The 14,910-nt window shown below is 41.5% G+C and overlaps 1 protein-coding gene across 2 annotated transcripts in view; it reads left to right on the top strand.

The window, feature by feature from the left end:
• Orc6 (Origin recognition complex subunit 6) overlaps positions 1-14,693 on the top strand; it is a 56,105-nt gene extending 41,412 nt beyond the window's left edge. The window contains exon 6 of one of the 2 annotated variants that reach the window (XM_069846133.1): positions 14,150-14,693. In XM_069846133.1, coding sequence (XP_069702234.1) covers positions 14,150-14,217 — 68 coding nt within the window. In that variant the 3' untranslated portion in view covers positions 14,218-14,693. The remainder of the gene's footprint in view (positions 1-14,149) is intronic. The other variant, XM_069846132.1, reaches the window with a different exon arrangement.
• Positions 14,694-14,910: the final 217 nt, after the last annotated feature.

The raw sequence follows: 14,910 nt of genomic DNA, 5'->3' as shown, positions 1-14,910 counted from the left end.
CTTGATTTTTGCGGTGATTACTAGGGAAGATGCGGGGATGCTAGAGTTAAAAGGGCGGCCCTCTGAGCCGCTTCATTCTCCTTGTGTAGAAATACGTCTGTTTTGGAAGGTCAAAATGACAGTTTTTTGACATTTTGCCGGCCTTCTCCGTCCAAATGCGCGGGGATAGAGAGTTGTCCTTTATACTGAAGATAGAGTTCAACGAGCTGTATTCAACGCACTCATCGGCTTTGTTCCAGCTATTAATACTGCGGAGTTATGGAGGCTAGAATGTCGGCGGAATAGTGGTTAAACCCTTCCCCTTTTTTTTCTCGAAAATCGGAAAGTGTTCGCGATTACCTTTTGGTGCTATCCTGTAAGAAGTAAGTCAAGGGGGAATATAGGGCCGCATCCCGTTCCTCGCTATGGCCATTATTTCCGGCATTAGAGACTCAAATATTTTAGGGACCCAAAAATTGGCGCTAGAAAAAAGTGCGACGAATTTGCTGGATTTTTGCGGTGATTACTAGGGAAGATGCGGGGATGCTACAGTTAAAAGGGCGGCCCTCTGAGCCGCTTCGTTCTCCTTGTGTAGAAAAAAGTCTGTTTTGGAATGTCAAAATGACCATTTTTTGAAATTTTGCCCGCCTCTCCCGTCCAAACGCGCGGGAATAGAGAGTTCTCGTTTATACTGAAGATAGAGTTCGACGAGCTGTATTCAACGCACTCATCGGCTTTGTTCTATCTATAAATACTGCGGCGTTATGGCGGCTAGAATGTCGGCGGAGTGTCCCCTTTTTTTTTATCGAAAATCGCAAAGTGTTCGCGATTGCCATTTTGATGCTATCGTGTAAGAAGTAAGTCAAGGGGGAATATAGGGCCGCATCCCGTTCCTCGCTATGGCCATTATTTCCCTCATTAGAGACTCAAATATTATAGGTACCCAAAAATTGGGGCTAGAAAAAAGTGCAACGGATTTGCTAGATTTTTGCGGTGATTACTAGGGAAGAAGCGGGGATGCTACAGTTAAAAGGGCGGCCCTCTGAGCCGCTTCGTTCTCCTTGTGTAGAAAAAAGTCTGTTTTTGAGGGTCAAAATGACCATCTTTTTTTTTTAAATTTGCCGGCCTCTCCCGTCCAAACGCGCGGGGATAGAGAGTTGTCCTTTATACTGAAGATAGAGTTGGACGAGCTGTATTCAACGCACTCATCGGCTTTGTTCCAGCTATTAATACTGCGGAGTTATGGAGGCTAGAATGTCGGCGGAATAGTGGTTAAACCCTTCCCCTTTTTTTTCTCGAAAATCGGAAAGTGTTCGCGATTGCCTTTTGGTGCTATCCTGTAAGAAGTAAGTCAAGGGGGAATATAGGGCCGCATCCCGTTCCTCGCTATGGCCATTATTTCCGGCATTAGAGACTCAAATATTTTAGGTACCCAAAAATTGGGGCTAGAAAAAAGTGCGACGGATTTGCTGGATTTTTGCGGTGGTTACTAGGGAAGATGCGGGGATGCTACTGTTAAAAGGGCGGCCCTCAGCCGCTTCGTTCTCCTTGTGTAGAAAAAAGTCTGTTTTGGAAGGTCAAAATGACCATTTTTTGAAATTTTGCCGGCCTCTCCCGTCCAAACGCGTGGGGATAGAGAGTTCTCGTTTATACTGAAAATAGAGTTCGACAAGCTGTATTCAACGCACTCATCGGCTTTGTTCTATCTATAAATACTGCGGCGTTATGGCGGCTAGAATGTCGGCGATTTTTTCTCGAAAATCGGAAAGTGTTTGCGATTGCCATTTTGATGCTATCGTGTAAGAAGTAAGTCAAGGGGGAATATAGGGCCGCATCCCGTTCCTCGCTATGGGTCATTATTCCCGGCATTAGAGACTCAAATATTTTAGGTACCCAAAAATTGGTGCTAGAAAAAAGTGCGACGGATTTGCTGGATTTTTGCGGTGATTACTAGGGAAGATGCGGGGGTGCTACAGTTAAAAGGGCGGCCCTCTGAGCCGCTTCGTTCTCCTTGTGTAGAAAATAGTCTGTTTTGGAATGTCAAAATGACCATTTTTTTTTAATTTTGCCGGCCTCTCCCGTCCAAACGCGCGGGGTAGAGAGTTGTCCTGCATACTGAAGATAGAGTTCGACGAGCTGTATTCAACGCACTCATCGGGTTTGTTCTAGCTATAAATACTGCGGCGTTATGGCGGCTAGAATGTCGGAGGACTGTCCCCTTTTTTTGTCGAAAATCGCAAAGTGTTCGCGATTGCCATTTTGATGCTATCGTGTAAGAAGGAAGTCAAGGGGGAAGTTAGGGCCACATCGCGTTCCTCGCTATGGCCATTATTTCCGGAATTAGAGACTCAAATATTTTAGGTACCCAAAAATTGGGACTAGAAAAAAGTGCGACGGATTTGCTGGATTTTTGCGGTGATTACTAGGGAAGATGCGGGGATGCTAGAGTTAAAAGGGCGGCCCTCTGAGCCGCTTCATTCTCCTTGTGTTGAAAAACATCTGTTTTGGAAGGTCAAAATGACCGTTTTTTGAAATTTTGCCGGCCTCCTCCGTCCAAACGCGCGGGGATAGAGAGTTGTCCTTTATACTGAAGATAGAGTTCAACGAGCTGTATTCAACGCACTCATCGGCTTTGTTCTAGCTATAAATTCTGCGGCGTTATGGCGGCTAGAATGTCGGCGGAATAGTGGTTTAAACCCTTCTCCTTTTTTTCTCGAAAATCGGAGAGTGTAAGCGATTGCCATTTAGATGCTATCCTGTAAGAAGTAAGTCAAGGGGGAATATAGGGCCGCATCCCGTTCCTCGCTATGGCCATAATTTCCGGAATTAGAGACTCAAATATTTTAGGTACCCAAAAATTGGGACTAGAAAAAAGTGCGACGGATTTGCTGGATTTTCGCGGTGATTACTAGGGAAGATGCGGGGATGCTAGAGTTAAAAGGGCGGCCCTCTGAGCCGCTTCATTCTCCTTGAGTAGAAATACGTCTGTTTTGGAAGGTCAAAATGACAGTTTTTTGACATTTTGCCGGCCTTCTCCGTCCAAATGCGCGGGGATAGAGAGTTGTCCTTTATACTGAAGATAGAGTTCAACGAGCTGTATTCAACGTACTAATCGGCTTTGTTCTAGCTATAAATTCTGCGGCGTTATGGCGGCTAGAATGTCGGCGGAATAGTGGTTTAAACCCTTCTCCCTTTTTTCTCGAAAATCGGAAAGTGTTCGCGATTGCCATTTTGATGCTATCCTGTAAGAAGGAAGGCATGGGGGAATATAGGGCCGCATCCCGTTCCTCGCTATGGCCATTATTTCCGGAATTAGAGACTCAAATATTTTAGGTACCCAAAAATTGGGGCTAGAAAAAAGTGCGACAGATTTGCTGGATTTTTGCGGTGATTACTAGGGAAGATGCGAGGATGCTACAGTTAAAAGGGCGGCTCTCTGAGACGCTTCGTTCTACTCCTGTAGAAAGACGTCTGTTTTGGAAGGTCAAAATGACCATTTTTTTAAATTTTGCCGAACTCTCCCGTCCAAACGCCCGGGGTAGAGAGTTCTCGTTTATACTGAAGATATAGTTCGACGAGCTGTATTCAACGCACTCATCGGCTTTGTTCCAGCTATTATTTCTGCGGAGTTATGGAGGCTAGAATATCGGCGGAATAGTGGTTAAACCCTTCCCCTTTTTTTTTTCTCGAAAATCGGAAAGTGTTCGCGATTGCCTTTTGGTGCTATCCTGTAAGAAGTAAGTCAAGGGGGAATATAGGGCCGCATCCCGTTCCTCGCTATGGCCATTATTTCCGGAATTAGAGACTCAAATATTTTAGGGACCCAAAAATTGGGGATAGAAAAAAGTGCGACGAATTTGCTGGATTTTTGCGGTGATTACTAGGGAAGATGCGGGGATGCTACAGTTAAAAGGGCGGCCCTCTGAGCCGCTTCGTTCTCCTTGTGTAGAAAATAGTCTGTTTTGGAATGTCAAAATGACCATTTTTTTTTTAATTTTGCCGGCCTCTCCCGTCCAAACGCGCGGGGTAGAGAGTTGTCCTTTATTCTGAAGATAGAGTTCGACGAGCTGTATTCAACGCACTCATCGGGTTTGTTCTAGTTATCAATACTGCGGCGTTATGGCGGCTAGAATGTCGGCGGAGTGTCCCCTTTTTTTGTCGAAAATCGCAAAGTGTTCGCGATTGCCATTTTGATGCTATCGTGTAAGAAGTAAGTCAAGGGGGAAGTTAGGGCCGCATCGCGTTCCTCGCTATGGCCATTATTTCCGGAATTAGAGACTCAAATATTTTAGGTACCCAAAAATTGGGGCTAGAAAAAAGTGCGACGGATTTCCTTGATTTTTGCGGTGATTACTAGGGAAGATGCGGGGATGCTACAGTTAAAAGGGAGCCCCTCTGAGCCGCTTCATTCTCCTTGTGTAGAAAAACGTCTGTTTTGGAAGGTCAAAATGACCGTTTTTTGAAATTTTGTCGGCCTCCTCCGTCCAAACGCGCGGGGATAGAGAGTTGTCCTTTATATTGAAGATAGAGTTCAACGAGCTGTATTCAACGCACTCATCGGCTTTGTTCTAGCTATAAATTCTGCGGCGTTATGGCGGCTAGAATGTCGGCGGAATAGTGGTTTAAACCCTTCCCCTTTTTTTCTCGAAAATCGGAGTGTGTTCGCGATTGCCATTTAGATGCTATCCTGTAAGAAGTAAGACAAGGGGGAATATAGGGCCGCATCCCGTTCCTCGCTATGGCCATAATTTCCGGAATTAGAGACTCAAATATTTTAGGTACCCAAAAATTGGGACTAGAAAAAAGTGCGACGGATTTGCTGGATTTTTGCGGTGATTACGAGGGAAGATGCGGGGATGCTAGAGTTAAAAGGGCGGCCCTCTGAGCCGCTTCATTCTCCTTGAGTAGAAATACGTCTGTTTTGGAAGGTCAAAATGACAGTTTTTTGACATTTTGCCGGCCTTCTCCGTCCAAATGCGCGGGGATAGAGAGTTGTCCTTTATACTGAAGATAGAGTTCAACGAGCTGTATTCAACGCACTCATCGGCTTTGTTCTAGCTATAAATTCTGCGGCGTTATGGCGGCTAGAATGTCGGCGGAGTAGTGGTTTAAACCCTTCCCCTTTTTTTCTCGAAAATCGGAAATTGTTCGCCGGATATTCTGGATTTTTGCGGTGATTACTAGGGAACATGCAGAGATGCTACAGTTAAAAGGGCGGCCCTCTGAGCCGCTTCGTTCTCCTTGTGTAGAAAAAAGTCTGTATTTAAGGTCAAAATGACCATTTTTTTTTTAATTTTGCCGGCCTCTCCCGTCCAAACGCGCGGGGATAGAGAGTTGTCCTTTATACTGAAGATAGAGTTCAACGAGCTGTATTCAACGCACTAATCGGCCTTGTTCTAGCTATAAATTCTGCGGCGATATGGCGGCTAGAATGTCGGCGGAATAGTGGTTTAAACCCTTCCCCTTTTTTTCTCGAAAATCGGAAAGTGTTCGCGATTGCCATTTTGATGCTATCCTGTAAGAAGTAAGTCAAGGGGGAATATAGGGCCGCATCCCTATCCTCGCTATGGCCATTATTTCCGGAATTAGAGACTCAAATAATTTAGGTACCCAAAAATTGGGGCTAGAAAAATGTGCGACGGATTTGCTGGATTTTTGCGGTGATTACTAGGGAAGATGCGGCGATGCTACAGTTAAAAGGGCGGCCCTCTGAGCCGCTTCGTTCTCCTTGTGTAGAAAAAAGCCTGTTTTGGAAGGTCAAAATGACAATTTTTTTTTAATTTTGCCGGCCTCTCCCGTCCAAACGCGCGGGGATAGAGATTTGTCCTTTACACTGAAGACAGAGTTCGACGATCTGTATTTAACGCACTCATCGGCTTTGTTCTAGCTATAAATACTGCGGCGTTATGGCGGCTAGAATGTCTGCGGAATAGTGTTTTAAACCCTTCCCCTTTTTTTCTCGAAAATCGGAATGTGTTCGCTATTGCCATTTTGATGCTATCGTGTAAGAAGTAAGTCAAGGGGGAATATAGGGCCGCATCCCGTTCCTCTCTATGGCCATTATTTCCGGCATTAGAGACTCAAATATTTTAGGTACCCAAAAATTGGGGCTAGAAAAAAGTGCGACGGATTTGCTGGATTTTTGCGGTGGTTACTAGGGAAGATGCGGGGATGCTACTGTTAAAAGGGCGGCCCTCAGCCGCTTCGTTCTCCTTGTGTAGAAAAAAGTCTGTTTTGGAAGGTCAAAATGACCATTTTTTTAAATTTTGCCGGCCTCTCCCGTCCAAACGCGTGGGTATAGAGAATTCTCGTTTATACTGAAAATAGAGTTCGACGAGCTGTATTCAACGCACTCATCGGCTTTGTTCTATCTATAAATACTGCGGCGTTATGGCGGCTAGAATGTCGGCGATTTTTTCTCGAAAATCGGAAAGTGTTTGCGATTGCCATTTTGATGCTATCGTGTAAGAAGTAAGTCAAGGGGGAATATAGGGCCGCATCCCGTTCCTCGCTATGGGTCATTATTCCCGGCATTAGAGACTCAAATATTTTAGGTACCCAAAAATTGGTGCTAGAAAAAAGTGCGACGGATTTGCTGGATTTTTGCGGTGATTACTAGGGAAGATGCGGGGGTGCTACAGTTAAAAGGGCGGCCCTCTGAGCCGCTTCGTTCTCCTTGTGTAGAAAATAGTCTGTTTTGGAATGTCAAAATGACCATTTTTTTTTTAATTTTGCCGGCCTCTCCAGTCCAAACGCGCGGGGTAGAGAGTTGTCCTTTATACTGAAGATAGAGTTCGACGAGCTGTATTCAACGCACTCATCGGGTTTGTTCTAGCTATAAATACTGCGGCGTTATGGCGGCTAGAATGTCGGCGGAGTGTCCCCTTTTTTTGTCCAAAATCGCAAAGTGTTCGCGATTGCCATTTTGATGCTATCGTGTAAGAAGGAAGTCAAGGGGGAAGTTAGGGCCACATCGCGTTCCTCGCTATGGCCATTATTTCCGGAATTAGAGACTCAAATATTTTAGGTACCCAAAAATTGGGACTAGAAAAATTGCGACGGAATTGCTGGATTTTTGCGGTGATTACTAGGGAAGATGCGGGGATGCTAGAGTTAAAAGGGCGGCCCTCTGAGCCGCTTCATTCTCCTTGTGTAGAAAAACATCTGTTTTGGAAGGTCAAAATGACCGTTTTTTGAAATTTTGCCGGCCTCCTCCGTCCAGACGCGCGGGGATAGAGAGTTGTCCTTTATACTGAAGATAGAGTTCAACGAGCTGTATTCAACGCACTCATCGGCTTTGTTCTAGCTATAAATTCTGCGGCGTTATGGCGGCTAGAATGTCGGCGGAATAGTGGTTTAAACCCTTCCACTTTTTTTCTCGAAAATCGGAAATTGTTCGCCGGATATTCTGGATTTTTGCGGTGATTACTAGGGAACATGCAGAGATGCTACAGTTAAAAGGGCGGCCCTCTGAGCCGCTTCGTTCTCCGTGTGTAGAAAAAAGTCTGTATTGGAAGGTCAAAATGACCATTTTTTTTTTAATTTTGCCGGCCTCTCCTGTCCAAACGCGCGGGGATAGAGAGTTGTCCTTTATACTGAAGATAGAGTTCAACGAGCTGTATTCAACGCACTAATCGGCTTTGTTCTAGCTATAAATTCTGCGGCGTTATGGCGGCTAGAATGTCGGCGGAATAGTGGTTTAAACCCTTCCCCTTTTTTTCTCGAAAATCGGAAAGTGTTCGCGATTGCCATTTTGATGCTATCCTGTAAGAAGGAAGGCATGGGGGAATATAGGGCCGCATCCCGTTCCTCGCTATGGCCATTATTTCCGGAATTAGAGACTCAAATATTTTAGGTACCCAAAAATTGGGGCTAGAAAAAAGTGCGACAGATTTGCTGGATTTTTGCGGTGATTACTAGGGAAGATGCGGGGATGCTACAGTTAAAAGGGCGGCTCTCTGAGACGCTTCGTTCTCCTCCTGTAGAAAGACGTCTGTTTTGGAAGGTCAAAATGACCATTTTTTTAAATTTTGCCGAACTCTCCCGTCCAAACGCCCGGGGTAGAGAGTTCTCGTTTATACTGAAGATATAGTTCGACGAGCTGTATTCAACGCACTCATCGGCTTTGTTCCAGCTATTAATTCTGCGGAGTTATGGAGGCTAGAATATCGGCGGAATAGTGGTTAAACCCTTCCCCTTTTTTTTCTCGAAAATCGGAAAGTGTTCGCGATTGCCTTTTGGTGCTATCCTGTAAGAAGTAAGTCAAGGGGGAATATAGGGCCGCATCCCGTTCCTCGCTATGGCCATTATTTCCGGAATTAGAGACTCAAATATTTTAGGGACCCAAAAATTGGGGATAGAAAAAAGTGCGACGAATTTGCTGGATTTTTGCGGTGATTACTAGGGAAGATGCCGGGATGCTACAGTTAAAAGGGCGGCCCTCTGAGCCGCTTCGTTCTCCTTGTGTAGAAAAAAGCCTGTTTTGGAAGGTCAAAATGACCATTTTTTTTAATTTTGCCGGCCTCTCCCGTCCAAACGCGCGGGGATAGAGATTTGTCCTTTATACTGAAGACAGAGTTCGACGAGCTGTATTCAACGCACTCATCGGCTTTGTTCTAGCTATAAATACTGCGGCGTTATGGCGGCTAGAATGTCGGCGATTTTTTCTCGAAAATCGGAAAGTGTTTGCGATTGCCATTTTGATGCTATCGTGTAAGAAGTAAGTCAAGGGGGAATATAGGGCCGCATCCCGTTCCTTGCTATGGCTATTATTCCCGGCATTAGAGACTCAAATATTTTAGGTACCCAAAAATTGGGGCTAGAAAAAAGTGCGACGGATTTGTTGGATTTTTGCGGTGATTACTAGGGAAGATGCGGGGGTGCTACAGTTAAAAGGGCGGCCCTCTGAGCCGCTTCGTTCTCCTTGTGTAGAAAATAGTCTGTTTTGGAATGTCAAAGTGACCATTTTTTTTTAATTTTGCCGGCCTCTCCCGTCCAAACGCGCGGGGTAGAGAGTTGTCCTTTATACTGAAGATAGAGTTCAACGAGCTGTATTCAACGCACTAATCGGCCTTGTTCTAGCTATAAATTCTGCGGCGATATGGCGGCTAGAATGTCGGCGGAATAGTGGTTTAAACCCTTCCCCTTTTTTTCTCGAAAATCGGAAAGTGTTCGCGATTGCCATTTTGATGCTATCCTGTAAGAAGTAAGTCAAGGGGGAATATAGGGCCGCATCCCTATCCTCGCTATGGCCATTATTTCCGGAATTAGAGACTCAAATATTTTAGGTACCCAAAAATTGGGACTAGAAAAAAGTGCGACGGATTTCCTTGATTTTTGCGGTGATTACTAGGGAAGATGCGGGGATGCTACAGTTAAAAGGGAGCCCCTCTGAGCCGCTTCATTCTCCTTATGTAGAAAAACGTCTGTTTTGGAAGGTCAAAACGACCGTTTTTTGAAATTTTGTCGGCCTCCTCCGTCCAAACGCGCGGGGATAGAGAGTTGTCCTTTATATTGAAGATAGAGTTCAACGAGCTGTATTCAACGCACTCATCGGCTTTGTTCTAGCTATAAATTCTGCGGCGTTATGGCGGCTAGAATGTCGGCGGAATAGTGGTTTAAACCCTTCCCCTTTTTTTCTCGAAAATCGCAAAGTGTTCGCGATTGCCATTTAGATGCTATCCTGTAAGAAGGAAGGCAAGGGGGAATATAGGGCCGCATCCCGTTCCTCGCTATGGCCATAATTTCCGGAATTAGAGACTCAAATATTTTAGGTACCCAAAAATTGGGACTAGAAAAAAGTGCGACGGATTTGCTGGATTTTTGCGGTGATTACTAGGGAAGATGCGGGGATGCTAGAGTTAAAAGGGCGGCCCTCTGAGCCGCTTCATTCTCCTTGAGTAGAAATACGTCTGTTTTGGAAGGTCAAAATGACTGTTTTTTGACATTTTGCCGGCCTGCTCCGTCCAAATGCGCGGGGATAGAGAGTTGTCCTTTATTCTGAAGATAGAGTTCAACGAGCTGTATTCAACGCACTCATCGGCTTTGTTCTAGCTATAAATTCTGCGGCGTTATGGCGGCTAGAATGTCGGCGGAATAGTGGTTTAAACCCTTCCCCTTTTTTCTCGAAAATCGGAAATTGTTCGCCGGATATTCTGGATTTTTGCGGTGATTACTAGGGAACATGCAGAGATGCTACAGTTAAAAGGGCGGCCCTCTGAGCCGCTTCGTTCTCCTTGTGTAGAAAAAAGTCTGTATTGGAAGGTCAAAATGACCATTTTTTTTTTAATTTTGCCGGCCTCTCCCGTCCAAACGCGCGGGGATAGAGAGTTGTCCTTTATACTGAAGATAGAGTTCAACGAGCTGTATTGAACGCACTAATCGGCTTTGTTCTAGCTATAAATTCTGCGGCGATATGGCGGCTAGAATGTCGGCGGAATAGTGGTTTAAACCCTTCCCCTTTTTTTCTCGAAAATCGGAAAGTGTTCGCGATTGCCATTTTGATGCTATCCTGTAAGAAGTAAGTCAAGGGGGAATATAGGGCCGCATCCCTATCCTCGCTATGGCCATTATTTCCGGAATTAGAGACTCAAATATTTTAGGTACCCAAAAATTGGGGCTAGAAAAAAGTGCGACGGATTTGCTGGATTTTTGCGGTGATTACTAGGGAAGATGCGGCGATGCTACAGTTAAAAGGGCGGCCCTCTGAGCCGCTTCGTTCTCCTTGTGTAGAAAAAAGCCTGTTTTGGAAGGTCAAAATGACAATTTTTTTTTAATTTTGCCGGCCTCTCCCGTCCAAACGCGCGGGGATAGAGATTTGTCCTTTATACTGAAGACAGAGTTCGACGATCTGTATTTAACGCACTCATCGGCTTTGTTCTAGCTATAAATACAGCGGCGTTATGGCGGGTAGAATGTCTGCGGAATAGTGTTTTAAACTCTTCCCCTTTTTTTCTCGAAAATCGGAAAGTGTTCGCGATTGCCATTTTGATGCTATCGTGTAAGAAGTAAGTCAAGGGGGAATATAGGGCCGCATCCCGTTCCTCTCTATGGCCATTATTTCCGGCATTAGAGACTCAAATATTTTAGGTACCCAAAAATTGGGGCTAGAAAAAAGTGCGACGGATTTGCTGGATTTTTGCGGTGGTTACTAGGGAAGATGCGGGGATGCTACAGTTAAAAGGGCGGCCCTCTGAGCCGCTTCGTTCTCCTTGTGTAGAAAAAAGTCTGTTTTGGAAGGTCAAAATGACCATTTTTTGAAATTTTGCTGTCCTCTCCCTTCCAAATGCGCTGGGATAGAGAGTTGTCGTTAGACTGAAGATAGAGTTCGACGAGCTGTATTCAATGCACTGATCGGCTTTGTTCTAGCTATAAATTCTGCGGAGTTATGGCGGCTAGAATGTCGGCGGAATAGTGGTTTTAAAATAAAAGCCTTGGTAAATTTTTTAAAAAGAATGAGTTTGCCAGCGGCATCTGTGAAGCAAGTTTAGAACTTCGTGTTTCCGGCGTCCTCCTGTGTCCTCCCCTGCTCGAAGTTTCTACCCTGATTTTATTATTGTGACTTTGCTGAGGGTCGGAATCGAAAGTTGTGAACGAATCCCACGCAGTGACGCTTTTGGATAACGCTTTAGACCAGTCGACTGTCCAGACGATTTGGAGATAAAAGGGAAAATGAAGCTACTTATGTTCAATAGGGACTAGCAGACGTTATCGTTGTGTATTAATTTCACGGAAATACGTACTACGTGAGTTAAGCTACATTCATGAGAGTTGTGTGTTCATCTAATTGCGTGAGTGTCTAATGTACTTTTAATTATAATGTGGATTCCTTTGTAATGTAGCAGGTACTCATAAATAAATAAATAAATAAATAAATAAATAAATAGGTGAATAGGCCACTAGGTCAATAGATGAATAGGTCAATAGGTGAAGAGGTGATTAGGTGAATAGGTCAATAGGTCAATAGATGAATAGGTGAATAGATCAATAGAAGAATAGGTCAATAGGTGAATAGGTGAAACGGTGAATAGATCAATAGGTAAAATAGAGGTCAAATAGGTGAAATAGAGGTCACATAGGTAAGATAGATGAAATAGGTCAAATAGAGGTCAAATATTTCAAATTGAGGTCAAATACAGGTCAAATAGGTCAAAAAGAGATCAAATTGAGGTCAAATAGTTCAAATAGAGGTCAAATATCATATAAGTCAATAAGAGATGAAATAGAGGTCAAATAGAGTTGAAATAGATCAAATAGATGTCAAATAGAAGTCAAATATTTGAAATAGAGTTCAAAGAGATCAAATTGCGGCCATATAGATCAAATAGGTCCAATAAAAGTGACATAGGTCAAATGGTTCAAGTAGAGGTTTAATAGAAGTCAAATATTTAAATAGAGGTCAAATAGGTCAAATTGAGGCCAAATAGGTCAAATAGATGTCAAATAATTCAAATGGAGTTCAAAAAGTTCAAATAGAGTTCAAATAGGACAAATAGATGTCAAATAGTTCAAATAGAAGTCAAATAGACCAATTAGAGTTCAAATAGGTCAAATAGAGATCGAATATGTGAAATAGGTCAAATAGTTCAAATAGGGGTCAGTTAGTTCAAATAGAGGTCAAATAGGTCTAATAGAGGTCAAATAGAAGAGTAATAGGTCAAATAGACGTCAAATAGGTCAAAAAGTTCAAATACACGTCAAATAGAGTTCGTATAGATCAAATAGAGTTCAAATAGGTCAAATAGAGGACATAGGCCAAATACATGTCAAATAGAGGTCAAGTGGAGGTCAAATAGGTCTAATAGAGGTCAAATACGTCTAATAGATGTCAAATAGGTGAAATAGTCCAAATAGAGGTCATATAAATCAAATAGAGGTCAAATAGAGTTCAAATAGTTCAAATAAAGAACATATGTCAAATAGAGGTCAAATAGTTCAAAAAGAGGTCATATAGGTCAAATAGAGTTCAAATAAATATCAAATAGGTCAAATAGAGGCTAAGTATATCAAATAGAGGTCAAATAGTTCAAATTGAGGTCAAATGGGTCAAAGAGAGTTGAAATGGGTCAAATAGATGTCAAATAGAGGTCATATAGGTCAAATAATTCAAATAGAGGTCAAATAGTTCAAAAAGAGGTCAAATATGTCAAATAGAGGTCAAATAGTTCAAAGAGAGCTCAAATATGTTAAATAGAGGTGAAATAGTTCAAACAGAGGTCAAATAGTTCATACAGAGGTCAAATAGTTCAAATAGAGGCCAAATAGATCAAATAGTTCAAATATAGGTCAAATAGATCAAATAGTTCAAATGGGTCAAATAGAGTTCAAATAGAGGTCAAATAGTTCAAATAGACGACATAGGTCAAATAGTTCAAATAGGGGTCAAATAGCTCTAATAGAGGTCAAATAAGTCAAATAGTTCAAATAGAGGTCAGATAGGTCAAATAGTGCAAATAGAGGACATAGATCAAATAGTTCAAATAGGGATCAAAAAGGTCAAATAGAGGTCAAATAGCTCTAATAGAGGTCAAATAAGTCAAATAGTTCAAATAAAGGTCAAATAGTTCAAATAGAGGTCAAATAGATGACAAATAGGTCAAATAGATTTGAAATTGGTACATAGGAAAATAAATAAATAAATTTAAAAAAAAATTTTGAAATATTTTTTTAAAGTCTTTTTGTAAATTTTTTTAAATATTCTTTCCATTTTTTATTTGTTTTTAAATTTTTTAATTTACTTTTAAATTTTTACTATAAATGTTTTGAAATTGTTCCCTTCAATTTTTTTTTAATTTTTTGAAAAAAAAAAGTATATATTTTTTTAATTTCTTCAAGAAGTTTTTTGAAATGTTTTTTTGAAAAAATTTTTTTTTGAAAGAAAAATTTTTCAAATTTATTTAAATTTTTTCAAATTGTTTTGAAAATTTTTTTTGAAAAATTTTTTAAAAATTTTTTGAAATATTTTTTTAGTTCTGAAAATGATTTTTTGAAAATTTTTTTTGAAACTTTATCTTTAAATTTTTTTAATATTTCTTTTAGAAATTTTTGTTTGAAAAAATATTTTAAACATATTTTTAATTTTTTAACTCTTTTTCAAAGTATTTTCTTTTTCAAAACTTTTTTTAACTTTTTCTTTTGAAATTTTTTTTTCTATTTATTTATTTATTTATAGGTGTTTTGTATGGTGGCGACTGGAGGAGCAGAAACTTCCCTGAGAGCAGTGAGCAGTACTGTCAATAGGACATCAGAATTGAAGAATTCGAAGAGGACATTATTATGAATGAGAAAGCACAGCACATGTATAACTTATTACTTGTATGTGCAAGTATATAGATGAGGCCTAAGTGGGAAAGATAAATGAGATGAATGATGAGATTGCAGATAACTTACTTTAGAAAGAAGTCACTGCGACCATATACATCTTTGTGCAAACCTCGAGCTAGGTGCATTCTCTACTTACGCCATCTGATTGCACTTCCGACTTGGCATTGTATGTCAAAAATTGTTTTTGCGTAATTGTACGATACGATTATGTCACAGGTTGTTGTACATCGTATTTGCCGTGTCGGAACTTTGCTTTGGCCGGAAAATAACTCGCAAAATAAAGATATATCTTTGTTTTCAGCTTTATTTCATGTATAAATTGTGTGTTGCGATTTTTTATGTATAAATTGTTGGCTTAATTAATAAAATATTTATGCAAGTATGTTTTGTGCCTTATTTCCTTCCTATATTGTTCCCCGGTTTTTTTTAAATGTATAGGCTATTATACAAATATAAATGATACTCGGGAGGAAATTAAACGCAGAATAAATATGGGAAATGCGTGTTATTATTCGGTTGAGAAGCTTTTATCATCCAGTCTGCTGTCAAAAAATCTGAAAGTTAGAATTTATAAAACAGTTATATTACCGGTTGTGTTGTATGGTTGTG

Source organism: Periplaneta americana, chromosome 14 (genome assembly GCF_040183065.1).
Source record: "Periplaneta americana isolate PAMFEO1 chromosome 14, P.americana_PAMFEO1_priV1, whole genome shotgun sequence".
Classification (NCBI taxonomy): Eukaryota; Metazoa; Arthropoda; class Insecta; order Blattodea; family Blattidae; genus Periplaneta; species Periplaneta americana.
Note: the sequence above shows the minus strand (reverse complement) of the source record. Positions and strands in the feature narration are given on the sequence as shown.